Here is a 20,900-nt window from a genome sequence, read left to right on the forward strand (position 1 = left end):
CGGGGGAGGCATAGTCCCTCTCCTGGTCCTTCTCAAGGTCCTGGCCGCCCACCACAGGTATTTGACATCTTGCTGTGTGTAAATATGTTCCTTCTGACTCATTTAAAAAACAATGGGACTTAAAATCAGCAACCTGATATTTAAAATGTGCTACTAGAAACTATTCAAAATAGTAGTGTCATGGGGAAAACAGACACAGAAAATCATTGTATTCAAAAAAGTAAATGTACAAAATATCAACAAAATAGTGGTATATATAATAAAAAATAATAAAGAAAACACAGAGCAGTATTTGTCTAAACTTGACATATGCATGTAACTAAACAACCAACTGGAACATGCACACACATTAAATAAGTGTAATTTAAAAAAGCAACATGTCACAGATACTGGGATTTGCTCAGGGAGATTTCATATAACTTGTTCTTAAAAACAAGAATGTGGTAACCCACTGCTTATTGAATTGTGTCTCAATATTATGCACACATGCACACAAATATTCAACACTGTTACAAATGTCAGGACATCAAATTGACTCTCATTATGTGATAATTTGCAATTCCAAAGTACCAGGGGATAAAGCTCCACAGGGATTACAGTTAAGATGAAAGACAATATGTCTGTACTTCTGGTTTTATTAATGAGCAATACGTGTTTTTTTTCCTTTACATGATTACAAAATGGGGACATCTGGAGATTTGTCAGACATTAAATATCAAATCCTTCTTACATTGCCACACACACAGCATCTCCCAAGATCTGTCACATCAGCAGATATACTGGAGAAGCTAACACATATGTACATGAAGACATCAATCCTGAGATATAACCAAACATTACATGTGAAGGAGAATCCCATACAAATAAAATCTCATTGCACAAATACAAGCAATGATGAAATAATACACAGCCAGCATCAGACCTTACAAATTCTCTGTCTAAATATAAAAAACAGCTGTAATGAGCCCCAGATGTTTCATCTGCTGACAAGTACTTCATGTCAAAGAGAGGCTGTTTTAGCAATATGTGTTACTGCCCAATTGCTGTATAATTTAAAAGATGGAGCACAGGCATCTGCTATACCCATGACCCTGCACTGCACAAGAAGGTTAGAAAAATGGACGGAATTCAGTGACAGGGGAACAATACTAGATTTTCAGCATATCTTGGATATAAAACACTGAGCTTTGGAATGCAGGTCCTCTCAAATGACATGCTAATACATGTCCGTGCATGTGACTATGCAGACTGTTCTGTCCATAACTGATAACTAGGTAGGCATCACTGAGATGATACTAACAGTCTGGAGATCATGGCAGACCACCACTTTTAAACTTAAATGAACAAACCAGGAATGAGATTTCTCATACATAATGAGTTGATTACCTACAAAAAAGAGATGAGTAGACTCTCAAAGCAAGAATCCCACAGCTAGGTATTTAGAACATTAGGACATTAGAACAATCTAGACGAGAACAGGCCATTCAGCCCAACAAACAGAAAAACATCAAGTCGCGTTTTGAAAGTCCTTAAAGTCTTACTGTCTACCACACTACTTGATAGCTTATTCCAAGTGTCTATTGTTCTTTGTGTAAAGAAAAACTTTCTAATGTTTGTGTGAAATTTACCCTTAACAAGTTTCCAACTGTGTCCCCGTGTTCTTGATGAACTAATTTTAAAATAAGAGTCTTGATCCACTGTTCTAATTAAACAAAATAATTTTAAACACTTCAATCATGTCTTCTCTCAATCTTCTTTTGCTTAAACTCTTTTAATCTGTCCTCATAATTCATCCCCGATGAGGTCTCACCAGTGTGTTATAAAGCTTCAGCATATACTCCTTGTAACCTAACATCTGTTAGCCTTCTTAATGGCTTCTGAACACTGTCAGGAAGTCGATAGCTTAGAGTCCACTATGACTCCTAAATCCTTCTCATAAGATGTACTCTCAATTTTCAGACCACCCATTATGTATTCAAACCTAACATTTTTACTTCCTATGTGTAATACTTTACATTCACTGCCATTAAATTTCATCTGCCCAAGCCTGTATGCTATCCAAGTCATTCTGCAATGACATCATGGATTCCAAATTATCTGCTAATCCACCTATTTTGGTATCATCAGCAACCTTAACCAGCTTGCTACTTATATTTCTGTCTAAATCATTTATATATATTAAAAATAACAGCGGCCCTAGCACTGACCCCTGTGGAACACCACTCTTAACATCGGCCAGTTCTGATGAGGTTCCTCACACTATCACCCTCAGCTTCCTGTGTCTGAGCCAATTCTGCACCCATCTAAAAACATCACCCTGAACTCCCACTTCTTTTAGCTTGATGCCCAACCTCTCATGTGGCACCTTATCAAATGCTTTCTGAACTTCAATATCTAAAGTGCCTATAACTTTTCAGACACAAATCAGAAAATTATGCACAAAGGAATTCCTTGTTATAAATATGTGTGGGAGAGAAGAAAAACAATGTAATCCTCTGCCTCCTAGAGCCTTCATCAATAATGTAGGGTAGGGTGACCTGTCTACCATATTGCAGTAGCTGCCATTTTCCTAATTCTTCCTGACAGCCATCCCATGTCCCTTTCATAACAACCAGGTAGTGTGAGATAAACTGATTTTGAATGATGTCTCCAGGCAAAAGAAACTTTTGAGAATACTTCTTAACTCAGAGCCTACATATTAACTCTCATGTTATTCATACCTGGCATAAGATGCCAAAGAGCCAGAAGACTGTATCCAGAGGTCAACATTGCACTTTTTAGGAGCTGAACTGTCCTGCTCATGTGAGTTATCTGAAAAGCACTCCTTTCACTAGTGAGACACATATCAAATAAAAAGCCTCTAGAATGCAGTAGTCTCACCAAGGATTCAAGTACAGCTGAACAACACACACTCTCTATTAAGATCCAAACACATTAAGAAATAAAAAGCAGAAAATCAGACATGCAAAAACTATTCACAACAAGAAGATTTTCCCGAGAATAACCCAAATAAAATTACGGCACACGGTTCACAAAAATACTCATTCACTCTATGTATTGTGCATTAAACACATCAAATTAAATTAAAGCTAGAAAGAATGCTGTCTTCAAGTGATTTAATCTAGCGGATGAAGAAAATAAATATAGGTTTCATATCTAATTTTCTCCTGATAAAACAATTCAATGACATTTAGATGTAAGAAAGGTAAAAAGATTCTAATCTGTTTTTGCACAGTTTATACTTATAATGAAGTTGCTAAAAATGTAATCTGTGTAAGTGATATAGCAGGAAAAAATTACAGTTTTAAAAAAGAAAGAAAGAAGATAGATAGATAGATAGATAGATAGATAGATAGATAGATAGATAGATAGATAGATAGATAGATCTAAGTAAAAATGATAAATGGGAAAAGCAATAAATTTAAACATATTTTTAATTAACTTGATTTCATTTCTTTTTTCCTTTATTGTCATATAAACTGTCGGTTGCACAGAATTTGATTTGACGAAGATCATATAATAAAAGACATCACTATACAACTACAACATAAACATGTCTTTCTTCAGTAGCCCGCAAGCAACCACCACACAGAACCCTGTCTCAAAAGATATACTCAGCAAGTTTTCTGTTGCTAGTCTCAAGTTATTAATTGTTTAATTACACCTGATTCTGGGTAATACAAAAATCCTGAAAGAAATGTCTGTGTGTATTCATGCTTGTCACATATCAGACAACACCAAAATAAATGTCAACATTAACACACACAAGAAAGATATCATTTCTGGAGGGATGTCTTTTTTTCCCCAAGAAAAGAGCACTGAAGTGCTTTATATTCATAAAAATCACTAAATAGTAAAAATACAAGCTGTCAGGGGCAGGACATCAGAATGGAATCAAGGTGGCAGAAAACAGAGGGACAGAAAATGAATAACGTTCATGCTAGGTATTCATTCATGAGGGGTTGTATTATAAGTTTCATGGATTTCAACTAGTCACACAAAATCACTGAATGATACTGTTCACACTCTTGCTGTGATTTTGAATTATTATGAGACTTTTGACATTATCATTTTGGTTCCCTTACTACTGCTGTATTGCAGAACTATTTGATGCATGGACAAAGTTCCTTGTCTCCAACCAATAAATAACCATCATTCATTTTCCATATCTGCATATTCCAGCACACAGACTGGTAATGCCAACAACATTCAGTGCAAAGCAGCTATAGATAGTCCATGACAGAGTACACACTTACCGAGTGCTAAAAAAAACAAAACAATATAATTTATGTTATTGGGACATAGTAGAAAACTAGTGAAACTTCAAGTTCAGTTGGGGAGAACAAACTAACTCTACAAAAACAGTGACAAAGCCAGAATAGGAACCCATGACTTTAAATCAGTGAGAAAGCACAGCTAGCCCTGGTGCCTAACCAGTAAGATTCAGTGCACAAAAGTCCCTAATGCAGAGTTGTAGCAGAGCATGGAAAACACCATCTCAGATGTTCAATGTAGTTTACATTCCATCTGGCACAATGACTTAAAAATCATTTTTTAAAAGCAGCAAGTTTATCAATGCCAAAAAAATGCTTTGATGGTGTATTACAAAATAGGTCCATTACGGAGCCATTAGGACATGAATGGTTTGATTTTGGGAATAAACCACAAAGTTCAAACAGTATATTTGCTCTGAAGACCTTGTGAAATTGGAACATATAGTAAATATTTGGTTAGGTAAGAGTTAAGTTTCCCCAATGTCTCATCCAGATACTTTCTAAAGCCTTCAGGATTTCCACTTCATCTGTAAGACTCTCTTTATTGTTTCAGAGATGTAAAGCACTTTAAAATACACGTTTCTTTAATTTCTGCCATTGTCATCAAGTGGGCAATTCACCTTTTAAAGCATAACGTTCTACTAAAAAAGTAGAGGACAGCAAAGCCTCTTTATATATTAATAAATGGCAGAAGACATTTGTCATGATTTATATATGTTGAGAAAGAACAATGCTATGTGCCATCTGATTTAATTGTTCAAGAGAAATAATTGACCTGATTAAAAACAAACATAAATAAAATGATCCAGTTATTTTGTTCCCATTCAAAACTACTGTGTAAGTAGCTCCAAATTGTATAATCTTTAATGTATCTGTGTCGATGACTAAACATGAAGAAGCTTAGGGACATCCTGGAGAAAACTGCTGATTTAGATATTGTAGCATGAATTTTCTCAATTCCAGCAAGTTTCAAAATTAAATGAGTAAACTTGTTGATTTCATTAAATAAAACATCAGGTATGTATGATGAGAGTGGTTTGTGGCATTCCGTATAAATAAATTGAGAGTCCCAGAGCATAAAAGCTACGAGCGGATGTGGGTGTGAGTGCAAACGCCACTCTGAGGATGACTGAGGTGCTTGGCTGATTGTGCATTGACGTGCAAATGTACACGGGTCAGTCAGGTGTCTCATTCAAATCACGGAGTAGATGGAGGAAGGAAGGTGCAGCACCCAAACAGAGCTATACAGGGAGCTTTCATAGCAGAGAGGGAATATCAGAACAATGAGATCAAAAATGAAAAGGAGAGGAGAGAAAGAACAAAAGATTGGACGTTAAGGAAAATGAAGGAGGCAGGACTGGGAGAGCTCATGTTGTAAAGAGTGGAAGTAGCTGGTCAGGAGTTTGCCCCAAGCAAGTGAGTGGCAGGCGCGCACATTAGTGTGGGTCTGGAGAAGGAGCTATCCTTAGAGCAACGCAGATGAGTTGGAGCAGCCCTGTTGTATGGCGTCTCGCTCTTGACGCAAATAAATTGGCTGAGGAAGATGTGAGTGGGGTTCAGCGAGGGAGTTGTACATACCAGTGATAAGAATCTGAAGTTGGGATTACTTGGATGACTGCACCTGTTGACGGGTGTCTCTAATGCTGCAAGGTCCTGATGGGAAAAGCTGAAGAGATGGGAAGTTGTAGAGAGGCATTTGGGGCTAATTACTGTTTTTAGAAGAAAACGCCTGCCTGAGATTTTATTTTTTTTTTATTTATTTTTTGATTATGTATTTGTATTTTAACCTTCATTTGACACCTTCTTTTTAATTATTTATTTATTTAGTGAAGATCATTTTTTGCACTGCACTTTTTCGACACTATTTAGTTGTCGTTATAATAATAAAAGTGCCTACCGTATATACGTGCGGATTAGTTCTCCCACGGATAAGTCGGGACTTGATTTTACAGTATAATTTCTGGTATTTTATACTGTCCGTCGTGTAAGTTGAACGCGCAAAACACATGCCATTGGTACAAGGGATTATGATATGCTAACGCCCACCTGAGAGAGTAACCACAGAGCACACTGCCTTCATTTTCTATGTGGGTGCGGTAATGTGGTGTATCAGCGCGTGCTCCTAACCTCTCTCTCTCTCTCTCTCTCTATTGTGCCTACGTGACCACACAGTATTACCTGAACTTTTCCGAAGCAATGTTTGCACTGATTTGTGTTTTTTGTATCTCACACCGTCATACACCTTTAATGTAAGAGCATCCCTTATCTACAATGGAGCATTTGATCAGAAGAAAATATGAAGCTGGTTCTAAATTAAACGTCATTGAAGTAGCAAAAGAAATTGGTAACATGTCTGACAAAATGGTGCGAGATTGGAGGCAGCAAGAAGATATATAAAAAATAAAATTAAATTAAGTGTCGCATTTTTGAATGGGCGTATAAGTCAGGGTTTGATTGTATGATCGATTTTTTGGGTTTCAAGCCACGACTTATACGTGAGTATATACAGTACCCACTTTGCATTAACCTCTTGCTGACTGGGTGTGTCCTCATTTGCCTGGCTCATCCTCAGGTACATTATCGATGGTATCAGGTTCAAGAGGCTCAGTGAAGCAACCAGGGAGCATGGAGCCTACTCAGGCCATCACAATATAAAAAAAAAATTGAAAACATATAATTTTAAAGAAAAGGGGATGTGTTATACACTCACCGTACACTTTGATAGTACAGGGTTGGACCCCATTTTGTCTTTAAAACTGCCAGAATTCTTCATGGCATACATTCAACAAGGTCCTGGAAACATTCCTCAAGGATACTGGTCCATATTGACATGCTAGCATCACACAGTTGCTACAGATTTGTTGGCTGCACATCCATGATGCAAATCTCCCAATCCACCACATCCCAAAGGTGCTCTATTAAATTGAGATCTGGGGACTGCGAAGGCCATTTAAGTACATTGAACCAATTGCCATGTTCAAGAAACCACTTTCAAGTGATTTGAGCTTTGTGACATGGTGCGTTATCCTGCTGGAAGTAGCCATCAGAAGATGGGTACACTGTAGTCATAAAGGGATGGACATCGACAGAAACAATACTCAGATAGGCTGTGGTATTTAAACGATGCTCAGTTGGTACTAAGGGCCAAAAGTGTGCCAATAAAGTATACCTTACACCATTAAACCACCACCAGCATCCTGAACCGTTGATACAAGGCAGCATGGATCCATCCTTTCATGTCGCTGACACCAAGTTCTGAACCTGCCATTTGAATGTTGCATCATAAATCAAGACTAATCAGACCAGGCAATGTTTTTCCAATCTTCTACTGTCCGGTTTTGGTGAGTCCATGGGAATTGTAACCCCAGTTGTCTGTTCTTAGCTGACAGGAGTGGGACCTGGTGTGTTCTTCTGCTGCTAGCCCATCTGCGTCAAGGTTTGACATGCTCTGCATTCATAGATGCTCTTCTGAATACCTTGATTGTAACAAGTGGTTATTTGAGTTACTGTTGCCTTTCTATTAGCTTGAATCAGTCTAGCCATTCTCCCCTCACCTCTAGCATCAATAAGGTATTTTCGTCCAGAGAGCTGTTGCTTACTGGATATTTTCCCCTTTTTTTGGATCATTCTCTGTATATCTTACAGATGGCTGTACATGAAAATCCCATTAGATCAGAAGTTTCTGAAATACTCAGAGTAGCCCATCTGGCACCAACAACCATATCACATTCAAAGTCACATAAATCACCTTCCTTCCCCCTTCTGATGCTCAGTTGGAACTTCAGCATGGTCATATTGACAATTTCTACATGCTTAAATGCATCGAGTTGCTGCCATGTGATTGGCTGTTTAGATATTCGCATTAACAAGCAGTTGAACAGGTGTACCTAATAAAGTAGCTGGTGAACGTGTATTGGACACCCTATTCAAAGTTTACTCTTATTAATAAACTCTGGTACTCCATTAACCTCCCGTGGATTACACAGGTTCGATAATGATATGGAGGATAATTATTGTATACTGCATATGCCAAAAGAAATAGGACAACAATAGTAAAGGAATAGATTTGAAATGCAGAACATTAACGTAATGTAGGAGGGAAAACATTATATCTATTTTTTTTATTTGATTCTTTATTGTAATCTTGTTTATTCTGTATTGATGTAAGCTGTTAGAAATAAACTTTAATTTAAATACTTATAGAAATAGCATTGCTGGTAATTTCAGGAAATGAATTTACTGGAGAAATGGCAAAATGAGAGCTGTACAGAATGAAAGTTATTGCACCTGTAAAAAGACATTTTACATGCTCTGCTATATTCAGAAACAGATTACTACAGACATGCAGCCTCTTCTTAGGCAGTGAGTGCCAGGGCTATGATTTAAACTCATAGCTCCATAGCTGTGAGACAACAGTGCTCAACATTGTGCCATGCTCTCTAATCTCTTAATGTACACATTGTATACTTTTGTGGTTCTAAATAAACATTTTGTAATCTTCTGTGTGGAATTTAAAGGTACAGTGCATTACATTTTTAATGATGAACAAATAAATATGGATAAATCAGCTGTCATTGCGGCTCAGTTGGTAGTTATACTGCCTCACAGCCCCAGGGACCCAGGTTCAATGTGCAGGCCAGTTACTGTCTGATTGTAGTTTCCATCTGCCCTGGGTTCAGGTTATTCCTCTACAATCTCTAGATTCCAACCACAAGTGAAGGATGTGAATTTTGCTTTATCCCACTGTGCAGAAGGTGAATGGGCCCTGTGATGGAATAGTGTTCTATTTTAGGTCTGTTGTTGTGTTCTGACTGATGCTGCCAGTACTAGTGACCCTGTAATGCAAACAGCTGGTTTACAAAATGATTGAATAGAGCAAGTATTAATGAACTGTTGAAATATTACTTCATTCCAAATGACTGTGTTTCTGTTCCATAGAGTTTTCAAAGATCAAAAACCATCTTTTTTGCAACAAGTACCTAGAAATCATTTGCTAATTGACTAATTACTCAAGTGGCCGTTAAGATAAACATGCAGCTGCTGAACATTATAGAGTTCTAGAGGAAATAAAATGAAGCTTGACAGATTGATGATCACATAAGACATGAAAAAATAATGGGTATAAATATAAAAAGTAGACTGAAATGAGGGAAAGTAACTTGAAAAATAAAAGATAATCTAAACAGCAAAGTAGTATCCAGAAAGACATCTCACATAGCCCATAGCTCTTAAAATAGACTGTAAATCACATTCTTACCATATCCTGAAGAAACTGTTGAGCCTGTCAAAAAAGGAGAGAACAAAAAATTACTGTTGTGGCAATGCTGAACTCAAACCACAAGGAGAATATTGTTTTTAGTTACTATACCATCAGGCATAACATGTAATATGTGCTTTCAGGCAGCACAGAACACCTCCTTTTCACCGGTGTGTAGAAGTAGTAATGTTAACACCACTGAACCCTCCTGACATGGCTCTATGACAGCTTATGAAAAGTTTTTGGTGAAGAAAAGAATTTTTCTTAACAAGGATCACAGAAGAAGTTTAAATGAAATATCTGGATGCAAAAGAGGTACTCGTTTTGTCAGAATGAAGCAAAAGCTTGATCCTCTACAAAGATGATTAGACGACAGAATAGCAGCTGTAATGAGCCTGTGACAGGTCAGTGTGTGCTGCCTGACATCAATGACAGAAGGGGGCCTTAAAGTAGAAAATCAAACCTCTTGTCTACTGCTATAAGTCACTATGGTGCAAATAATTATTATGGCAAGATTGGGAGTGAAAAATGAAAAAGAGCAATATCATATTCCGTGAGTGACAGTCTCTGAGGACTGAGAAAATAAACGATCTCTTGGCCTCCTGCTGCCTTCATCTCACTAATCAGGAGGAGGGAGACAAGTCCTTGCAAGCTGAAGTCTAGTTGACCCAGCATAATAAGCAACCAGTCAGATATACATGAATGTGAAGCCGAAAGACAGACATTGTGATTCTCTTTAGGGAATGTCTATGTTTATTAAATATGATGGCATTTAAGACAAGTTGACACTATTGATCTATGATATAACACTATTGATAATGGATGACAAATGTTAACAGCACAATAGCAAAACCCAAGAACAACACCGAGAGCTCAGGATCCAAACCTTATGGTTTACATGCCCTGTACCTTAAGACTACATTCTCTACCCTTTAAGTAGATGGTGTGAACAAAGTGTTGTGGATGGAAGAAATAAGGCTAGTTGAAAAGTCAAAATGTTCAAGTGAATACTGAAGCTGGGAACCATGCTAAGGGCTGGCCAAGACTTCTCCAGGACAGAGGAGACTGACATATTTACAGCTGGGGACCCAGCTTTCTAACCTTGCTTGTGGGTGAACCTGCTATTTTTCTATCATGAATATAAAGTAAGGTTTGTTTCCATGTCATGCTTGCCATATCCAAAGAACTTGAGAGACCAATCTTAATCTATGTAGAAAGCACTTGGCTCAGATTTCACTGGTCCACATTGGTAACTTTAAAAGTGGCTACCAAATTAAAATATTTAAGTTCACCTTACGGTGTTTTACAGTTGGCAGAATAGCAAACTAACTGCAGTCATATCTTGTACTTTAATAGTTCAACCTTCTCCTTCTCTACTCATTACTCATCTATGACTCTGTGGTCTGACACAGCTCTTATTCCCTCAATAAATTTGCTGATGGCACTCCATCATAAGCCTGATCACCAACAATGATGATTACAAGGAATGGTTTGCCTTCTGACACATCAGTGCCCAGACAATAATCTCCCCATTAATGTTAACAATACCAAAGAGCTCTTAACAGAGTTAGGGAAACAAAACAGACCACACTTGCATCTTCACCATAGCAGGAACTTCTTATACGTCATCATTGTACAACACATCTGAATGCCTTTACCTCATTAGGCGTCTAAAGAATGCTCATATGCTTGGAACTATGAAAACGCTTAGAGGTGTACAGTAGAGTCCATCATTATTGGTGGCATTACATCCTGGTACAGCATCTGTTCAGCTCAAGACCACAAAGACCTTCAGAGGGTGTTGACAAAGGCACAGGATATTACTGGTGCACAGTTGCCTTCTGTTCAAGGCATATATGGCATATACTGCCTTAGAAGGGCAAAGAAACCACAGAACTGAAGACAGAATTTATCCTAAAGTCAGAAGGCTACTCGAGAGCCATACTGATAATTGCTTGGATGTTTCTTATACTTTGTATATGTAAGGTGATATATATCATATATATCATATATATAAAAGGTGTGTAAGCCCATGCTGTAAAAAGCCGGAGTCCTAGAAACTGTTGAAATCAGAAAAAAAAACTGAAATGTACAGATGTCAGGTAATTGAACGGAACTACTCTGAGCAGAATCCTAGAAGGTTTCATTTTGCTGACGTACTGGTCTTGCTTGTGTTATTAGCGGCTAAGCGAGTTTCCTGCTTCCTCGGAGTCGGAACCCTTACCCCGACTCCACCGCTCACTTCCGGGCCGGACAGACAAACACACTTCCACGCATGTTTATATATAAGATGGTGTTCAATACATTGTCTTTTTCACACATATTCACACTGAGCCAATTTAATACCACCAATTAAACAATTAAATTCCTAGTGAAGGTACAAGAATTCAGAAGCTGTTACTGTAGAAATGCAGAAGCAGACTCTAGACCCTAACATGTGCCATATGATATGGATCTAGATGCCTGGAAGGTCAAGGTCCCAAAAGACTGTGGAGCACACATAGGTTTGTTTTCTCCTGGAATATTGTTATCTGAAGTTTCTCTTCTTTGATGCTAAAAGGCCATAAGTTCTGCTACAGTGGCTTCATCAGATAGTCCTCTATTGCGAGATTCACTTCAAATAGAAGTACTGACTCATCGTATGTAGGTGGATGCTGCATTGTTAATTCTATTCTGTCACTCACTTGTATCTGTCACTTTCCAGCCTAACTGACTGACAGCTGTAGTAAAGGGCAAAATAGCACTGGCCCATTAATTTTTGATGCCACTGTATACCCTGAGGGACACACTTGTTCATACGAGTTATGAGACATGGTGATACTGTCGTCAAACTTTATTTTGTCTATTTTTTTTTACTTTATTATGTATTTTGCACTCTTCCATCCATCCATTTTCCATTTCTCTTTAATTACATCTGTCATTTTGATGCCATTATTTTAAATATCATTGGTGCAATTTTCTGTTTTTTTTTCATTATCGCAAAAATATTGTGGACGGCAATGGTACCTAGAAACAGTAATGAGGTATTGTGAGATGGTCTGGTTTATGGATAAAATCTTTCAAACAATGCATTAAATTAATAAGGAAAGGATCTTTAGATAGCCAAGACTTTAGCTGTGTTATACCGCCTTGATTCTTGTGTTGCTTTTTGGGGTTTTAATGTAAGGTATTGCAATTGGTAGTTTTAACTCGAGGTTTGCTCTTTGACTATTCTTTTGGATCTCCCTTTAAACCACATTTGTATTTTCTGGTCTTTTCAGCATTTTTCTTGATGTACACGTGGTAATACTACTTCTACTACTACTATAATATGCAACCATTTTAGGGACAATATTTACCCTAACCTGCAGATCTTTGGATGCAGGAGGAAAACTTTACAGGATGAAAAAGTCAACTACATGTTTAAATTGAACTGGGACAGAATCTGAATCTAGGTGTCGCGAGGCAGCACTATGCCACTCCATACCCACTAGCATGGCCTTCTTTAGCTGAGAGTCATTTTACTGAATGATAGTCTCTTGAATTTTGATTTAAAACTAATAAAGACTAGGCTTAAAGAAGAAGACTCTACTCCCACTAGTCATCTGATACATTGTGTACCCTTTTCCAGATGTTTTTTGTTACTTGATCCATCTGAGATCTGAAGGCAAAAGTCCACACTGGGCTGAACACCAGTATATTACATGACTCGCTCACTCAAAGACAGTTCATTCAGAGTTTCCAGTCTAACTAAACTGCACACGTTTTGGATGATGGAGGAAAGTGGAGAGGAGCAGAACATGCAAAAGCCACAGAGAAAGCAGAACCAAACCTAGGCACCCGAGTTCTTGGTTCAATGTTTAAAAATCTTGACATAGTGATGCTGTGGGTAACATTATTGATTACAAGCATTTGGACCCAGTTCATTTCTCCACAAGGGTGATTCTGTGTAGAACTCCGATACGTTTTGTGTGGGGAGACATACATTGTTTCCTACCATAGCCCAAAGACCTGCATTTGACATTAATTGGCAATTCTAAACTGTGTGTGACTATGCCCTGTGACGGATTGGCAGCCTGCCCAAGGTAGGTTTCTGCTTCATACTTGAGGCTCTACTGCCCATTAATAAATGACGCGACTTTAGACAATCAATGTAGTAATTGCTATAACAAAACATTGTCAAACACAATTATTAAATTTAGGGTTTGGATGGAGTTGCAAACCAGCCCTTGTTCTGTGATGTCTACTTTGAACTAGGCCATTTATGATAATGCAAGGCACACATTGAAATATTTCAAGTCAGAAACACAAGGGCTGGTGATACATGAAAATAAAACAACAGATTGATGCGCAAACCCCCCAAACGTTAGTAGTATGGTATAGTTTTGTTTTTCTGTCTTTTTATAATTTGTTTGATTTTGAAAGCCCATCTCCAGAATTGCCCTTATGACTCCTGGGAAATGTCAAAGCTCAAGGAGGGCCTGCTAAGTGGGAGATTTGAACATGCAGAACATAACTGCTGCTGTGACTGTTCAGTTTCTGAAGGTCCCGGGGTAGACACCTCGCATAGTAGTCCGCGCTTCAGCCAAGAAAAGAGGGTCTTTGTGGTGCCAAGCTCTGCGGCAGATTGAACAAGTTAAAAACAAATAAAAAAAATATAGTGCTTTATATACAAACAGTAAAAAAAGTATCCGTTATATCAAACAGTGTTTGTATTGATTTTTTTCCTTGTCTTTTTTTTCTGTATAAAAGCATTGAGTAGGGTTATATTAACCCCACAGAAAATTGCCTGAGAACCAAGCCGCTGAAACTGATTGAGATTCAGTCCACGTCCTCTTTGCTGTAACCAGCATGTAGCTATTGTACTCCGCAAAATTGTTTGGCGTGGATAAACTAAAGTCACTGAGCACACTGGAGGATGAGATTGAACTTTGTCAGGATCTGGCTTCGGCTGGTGTTTGTCGGAATGAGGGTAATAAATGCAAAATAGATCTGAAAATGGTTTCACATAAAATTTCAGTGCTTCTCCTTTGAGGGCAGCGAGGGAGGCTACGCATAGCTTAAAGTGCTGTCTATAAAGCAAAGAACTGCAGCTTCAGCCCAGGCAGTCCGAGCGCTCAGATGAAAAATCAATTTTTATTGTAGTTACTCACACTGAAAAAGCAGAATCATTACAGCTGCAAAGTTGCGGAAATAGCCAGGTCCCAGAATGACAAATGAAGCAAAGCGCCTGAAAATATCTCACATGAGCACCTTCAAAAGAAAATCGTCAACTTTTAGTGGCAAACCCAATTACAAAAAAAAAGCAAAAAAGTTCAACACAGAAGAACACAATGAAAAATAAATTCCATATGCTGATTATTCAGAGGACAGAACGTGTCAGCCAGCTAAAGCTGCTTCATGTTTATCAAAATAAAGTGATTCTTCTTTTTTTTTTAATTGTGTTCATCATTTATATTACAGTATTAAATATAGTATTATCCATCCAGGTGTGCTCCTATTAACAGGTTGCAGTGGGCATGATTTACTAGTACAAAAATTATTTCTGCACTCTTCTCAGGGATGCCATCTACCAAGCCACACAGGTCCTACTAGCTGCCACCTTTCTAACTGCACTAGGCTCTCCGTTCATCCAAATACTCAATCATGCAGATGCTGTTCTTTCTTTCTGTCCACAGCACAGATTTGGGGTCTCACTTTCCATGCCAAAATGTGTTCTTTGTTCCCCTGTATTAAAACATGCAGTAGCTCAAACTGGCATAAATAAATTGCTATCTCAACATAATCTCTGGACAGGGGAGCCCTCTGGGCACACGGGTGGAGGATCAAAACCTGGAAGAATCATCATCAGAGGCAGCATCTCTCGCTCAGATAGAACGTATTGTACCTTATTAGCATTCATCTGATGTGGGTATTTAAATCTGGCCAATGAGTGAAGTCTCAGGTAGCAATCCACCTCTGAAGAAATGAAAACCATTTTCAGTTAGCTTCACAGTTATCATTAACCATTCCTTTTCCACCTTTCTGCCATTTAATTATGTTTTAGTCTATAATTATCACATTTCTACTCTGTTAAAAAAAATTAAAAAAAGAAAGAAACACATCTTGGAATGTGTATAAATGATGCTGTCTGGCAGATACACTTTTGATTGTATTTATTTAAACATATTAAGGTCATCATTTGCTCCTGCACATCTGTCAGTCTCACACAGTATAACTGGCATCCGCCATGGTTAATGAAACAAAAAATGATCCAGAACTTTAAAGCACTTTGTGCTCATAGCAGCACGGACAATTCAGAGAAGTGAGCGCTGTGAAAGGCTTCCTCAGAATTTACTGTTGTGGAAATAAAAAGGAACTGCACCTAAAATACAGACATCATCACACACAAGGGTAACAATATTGTTGTTTAGACTGATAACTTAGTGGGGACACATTGTGGAATATATGAATATATTATCTGGGCAATATACTTGTGACAGACAGACAGACAGACAGACAGACAGACAGACAGACAGATAGACAGATAGATAGATAGATAGATAGATAGATAGATAGATAGATAGATAGATAGATAAACTATTTTTGGCATTATGTAAGGCTGGCAGCACAGTTCCACTGTCTTAGTTAATTTTAGCCCAGGAACTGGACTTCCCCTCTCATATACAAACTGACATATGTATGTTAGATTAACTGTTACAGTAAGTTTCAATTGGCCTCACATTCATATGAAAGAGTGTGTTTATGTGAGTACCCTTAAATGGACTAGGGCCCCATTCAGCTATTATATGCTCTCTGCTACTGGGATCGGAACCAGCAAAATAAGTCTTTGAACTCAATAGGCAGGTTGAAAAATTGGTAGATGGACTGATAGATGTGAAGTGCTATAAAATGAATTGATAAATAGGTATAAAATACCTGAAATAACAGAAACAGATGAAATACGCTACATAAGATAGATGGATACTTTTTGAGCCTCTTAGTGTTTGGAGAGCCGTTCTCAATCTGTTCATATCCATGGAGGTTGCTCAGAGGGCAGCCTCTTGATGTACTACACTTTCTGCAGGTAAAAGCTGTTTGTTGTACAAGAAGGTCACTGATTACTTGAGTCACTAGGCCTTTACAAAGAAGCCCATTGAGGCTTATGTGAAGGACTCTAATGTCAGTACCACCATTTCACTGCATCTTACTCTGAAACAGTCTTTTTTTTTTTTGTGCAGCTCTCGACTGTCGAGTTGCTGGATATTAAGACTGCAGCCCAACTTAGACAGTCTTCTTACCGTTATGACTCAGTATGCCTCATTTGAGTCCATTGTCTTACAAATCAATGGACCTATTCCCACTATACTTGCCACTGTTTATCGACCACCCAAGCTGAATAGGGGCTTTTTAAATTACTTGTCTGAATCTGCAAATGCCCTTTATTCTATGTCCATTAATGGGTGATTTTAATATACATGTTACTAATACTTTTATAAGGATTTTTATCTTATATTGAAAATATTGGTCAGCAGCAATTTCTACATTTTCCAACTCACTCTAAAGACCATATTCTTGATCTTATCTGCTGCTCTGGTGTTACTCCCTATAAACTGACCTGTCCATATCTGACCACAAACTGGTGTCCTTTACTGTCAATTTAATATTACCTAAGTTATCTAAGGTAAAACATTAAACATACTGATTTAACTGCCTTCTCCAATGGAGTAGACTGCCTGCCTAGCAATGGCAATTTATTTACCCCAGATGAGCTGGTTTCCCAATACAATGATGGACTATACAGTCTTTCAGATAACTTTGCTCCTTTAAAAACCTGGACTGTCTCTTTCATCCACTCTGTCCCCTGGTTTACCCCAAAATTATGCCATCTTAAAGTTAAAGGTTGCTGCTTGGAATGCCTTCATACAGAGACGGGGCCTGGCTGTCCATAAGAATATGTATGCTTAGCTGTGCTATTATAAGGATGTTCTTTCTGCAGCAAAAACTACATATTATGTAACACTAATTAGGTCTGGTGAAGGGAATACTAGGACTTTATTGTCTACTGAAAACAACATGCTACGGACACCTGGCAATCATCCGTCACAATTCTACTTCACTGATAAGTATAACTTTTTTATGACCTTTTTAAATACTAAGGTTGGAAATATCAACCAGCAGCTGACATCTTTAGGAAACTCTGTACATGTAATATTTCATGATTCCCCCCTCTTCTTTTCTTTCCAGTTTTAAACTCCCAACAGTGGAGGAAATATCTGGTATTATTAGAAAATCTAAACCCTCTGCCTGTCAGTTGGATCCACTTCCTTCTTATTTGGTCACATTCTGTTTGCATTCTCTTTCTTCTTTAATAACTAACATGATACATTCTTCCCTTAGCTCTGCTCTTGTTCCTTTACCTTTCAAAATGGCTGTGATAAATTCTCCAGAAATCTGGTGTAGATCTCTACAACCTAAAAAATTATCATCCGATTTCAATTTTACCATTACTTTTAAAAACACTTGAAAAAACTGCTGCCATGTATGTTCACTCTTACCTTACTGAAAACCATTTGTTTGAACAATTTCAGTCTGATTTTCATCCGTTTCACAGTACAGAGACTGCCCTTCTTAAAATCACCAATCATCTGCTGATGGCATCTGACTCTGAGCTGTTAACCAGACTTTTGCTCCTTGACCTGATCTCTTGCTTTGATACAATCTCTCACGATATTCTCCTAGAGAGATTAAAATCAATTGGTATAATTGGCATTCCACATGCCTGATTATAATCTTATATCAGATCTTACTCCGTTTTTATGGTTTTTAAAATTCTAGATCACAAGTTTTCCCACTTGTTAGTGGTGTTCCTCAGGGCTCCCTGCTATTTATTATTTACCTTCTGCCTCTTCAACATATTTTTGGGAAATCAGGTAATCATTTTCACTGTTATGGGGATGACACCCACCTTTATCTGTCTACTAAGCCCAATTCCACTCTTCCACCCTCTTTCTTCCCTGACTGCTTGCAGTAAGTTAAATCAGGGTTGTCTGCTAACTTTCTCAAATTAAATAGTGATAAAACAGAGGCTCTTCTGGTAGGAACCAGAACTGTTTTGGCCAAATGTAACAATATTTCTTTGACAATTGATAATTCTCTAATCTCTTCTTCTTCTCAGGTTAAGAGTTTAGGTTTTAATCTCAATAGTACTTTAAATTTTGTAGGACATATTTAGAATATCACTCGGTCTGCATATTTCCATCTGTGTAATATTAGCCATCTATGCGCATTTCTTAAAAACTAATAGCACTGTTATTCTTGTAGGTGCTCTAGTTATATCTCGTATTGATTATTGTAAATCTATCCTTTCTGGTCTTTCTCACAAGATACTCAACAATCTCCAACTGGTTCAGAATGCTGCTGCTTGTATCTTTACCAGAACTTCTTCCATAAAACACCTTCAGCAGCGTCAGTGGCTCCCTGTTAAATACCCCATTGATTTTAAGATTTTGCTTTTTATTTTCAAGACCCTTCACAATTTGGCACCTCTGTATCTCTCTCATCTTCTTCATTATCTCTACTCATTCCAATATTCCTCGTCCTCCTCTATTAAACCTTGTTGTACCTTCTGCTTGCCTAACTACTATGGGGATCAGAGCTTTCAGAAAAATGGGCCCTCATCTCTGGAACTCTCCCACAAGACATACATAACATTGACTTTCTTCCTATCTTTAAATCCCGCCTTAAGAAACTCCTCTTTAAAAGTGTTTGTTATGTTTGATATGTTATTCTATATTGTGACAATTGCTATTAATGTGTTTTGTAAGGTGTCCCTGAGTGCCTTGACAGTTTCCTATATAATAATAATAATTTAACATTTTCAGTACATTACTAGGTTGATTCATATAGGACGTACAGTATTACACCCTAAACTATCCAACCATTTTCATGTAAAGTCTTGCAAGAAGCCAAAGCCTATCCTGGCATCATTAGTTGGTTCAGTAAGAAGAAGGAAGCAACTTTGAACAAGACATTATCTCATAACTGGGCAAATGACTCCACACACACACACACACACACACACACACACAGTGCACACTAAGTCATTCATGGTCAACTGAGAGTCTCCTAAGCCAAAATGCACCTCATTTAAATATGGGAGGTGCTACAGTAGTGATGTGGCCAGTACTCAGCACTATATTTTCAGTATTCTGCAACTGTCTGGGACATCAGGGTCCATCAGGTGAAAAAGCATAGAAATTAACTACCATTTATTTTTAGACTAACCATATTCAAATAAACAATTATAATTTTTATTCATTTAAATGAAAGCAAAGATATTACTCTTAGCAAAAAACATGAACTGAAAATTAAATAGCTCTATACTTAAAATTTATACATACTATCACAACTGTGCGAATGGGGAACAGTTTACAGGCTCAATAGTGGTATCTGTCAGCCAGACCAAGGGTTGGCGCTCTCACCTGACCCTCTCTCTTCTTATCCCCCTGCAGCCCAGCCGAGGACCCAGATTCATGGTGACATCACCAGTGAACCACCCCCTGCTGACCTGATGGCATCATTTCCGCTACCCAGAATTCCTTTTCCTGCCAAATCAGTTCCAGTTGTCTTGACTCCACCTCTTCCTCCTACCTACCATATCTCATTTTGTTAGCCAGTTCAATTGTGAACTCCACTTTGTAAACCGTGTTTTTTTTTTTTTTTGTTCTGCTGATTTTTTTCACTCTGCGGTGGGCTGACACTCTGCCTAGGGTTTGTTTCCTGCCTTGTGCCCTGTTGGCAGGATTGGCAATATTGGCTGGGATTGGCTCCAGCAGACCCCCGTGACCCTGTAGTTAGCATATAGCGGGTTGGATAATGGATGGATGGATGGATGATTTATTCAGTATAAGGGGTGCCCATCCCCAAACCTTTTTCAGTCTGCTGCTTGATAGTTTATCACAATACAAAACACCATTTACATTTTCCAGATGTTATTTTTATGAATACAATGAAATCTTCTTATTTAAAAAAAATGTCCTTGATGGAAATTTTTGATAACAGCATCCAGCCATATTGATAAAATTAAAAGAAAAAAAAAATTATACCACTTTGGGCAATGCTATTTTTGTTTTGCAGCTTTGATTGCAATAGACAGTGTTATACGATTAATCATAAATAATGATAAGTGGCATTCACTCTGCCTGCCTATGTCCTAATGAATTATAACCAAGAGGCATGCTGGTGTGCAAGCCAGAGAAATTCCTGGATCCACATTTGAAAATATTCAACATTCCTGACTGGGCACCTAGTGCCCAGCTACCTTTGTTTTCTTTGCTTAACTATGTATTGGGTGCCTGTGTACTGGAGAGTTTTATTTTAGGATTTGGTTCATTGCTATGCCATAGTAC

The 20,900-nt window shown here is 37.9% G+C and overlaps 1 protein-coding gene across 1 annotated transcript in view; it reads right to left on the reverse strand.

Moving 5' to 3' along the window:
• cdh4 (cadherin 4, type 1, R-cadherin (retinal)) overlaps window positions 1-20,900 on the reverse strand; it is a 1,132,965-nt gene that overhangs the window by 671,366 nt on the left and 440,699 nt on the right. The window contains exon 3 of the mRNA XM_039735522.1: window positions 9,532-9,555. Within this exon, the coding sequence (XP_039591456.1) occupies window positions 9,532-9,555 (24 nt within the window). The remainder of the gene's footprint in view (window positions 1-9,531; window positions 9,556-20,900) is intronic.

Source organism: Polypterus senegalus, chromosome 14, assembly GCF_016835505.1.
Source record: "Polypterus senegalus isolate Bchr_013 chromosome 14, ASM1683550v1, whole genome shotgun sequence".
In the NCBI taxonomy this organism is placed as follows: Eukaryota; Metazoa; Chordata; class Cladistia; order Polypteriformes; family Polypteridae; genus Polypterus; species Polypterus senegalus.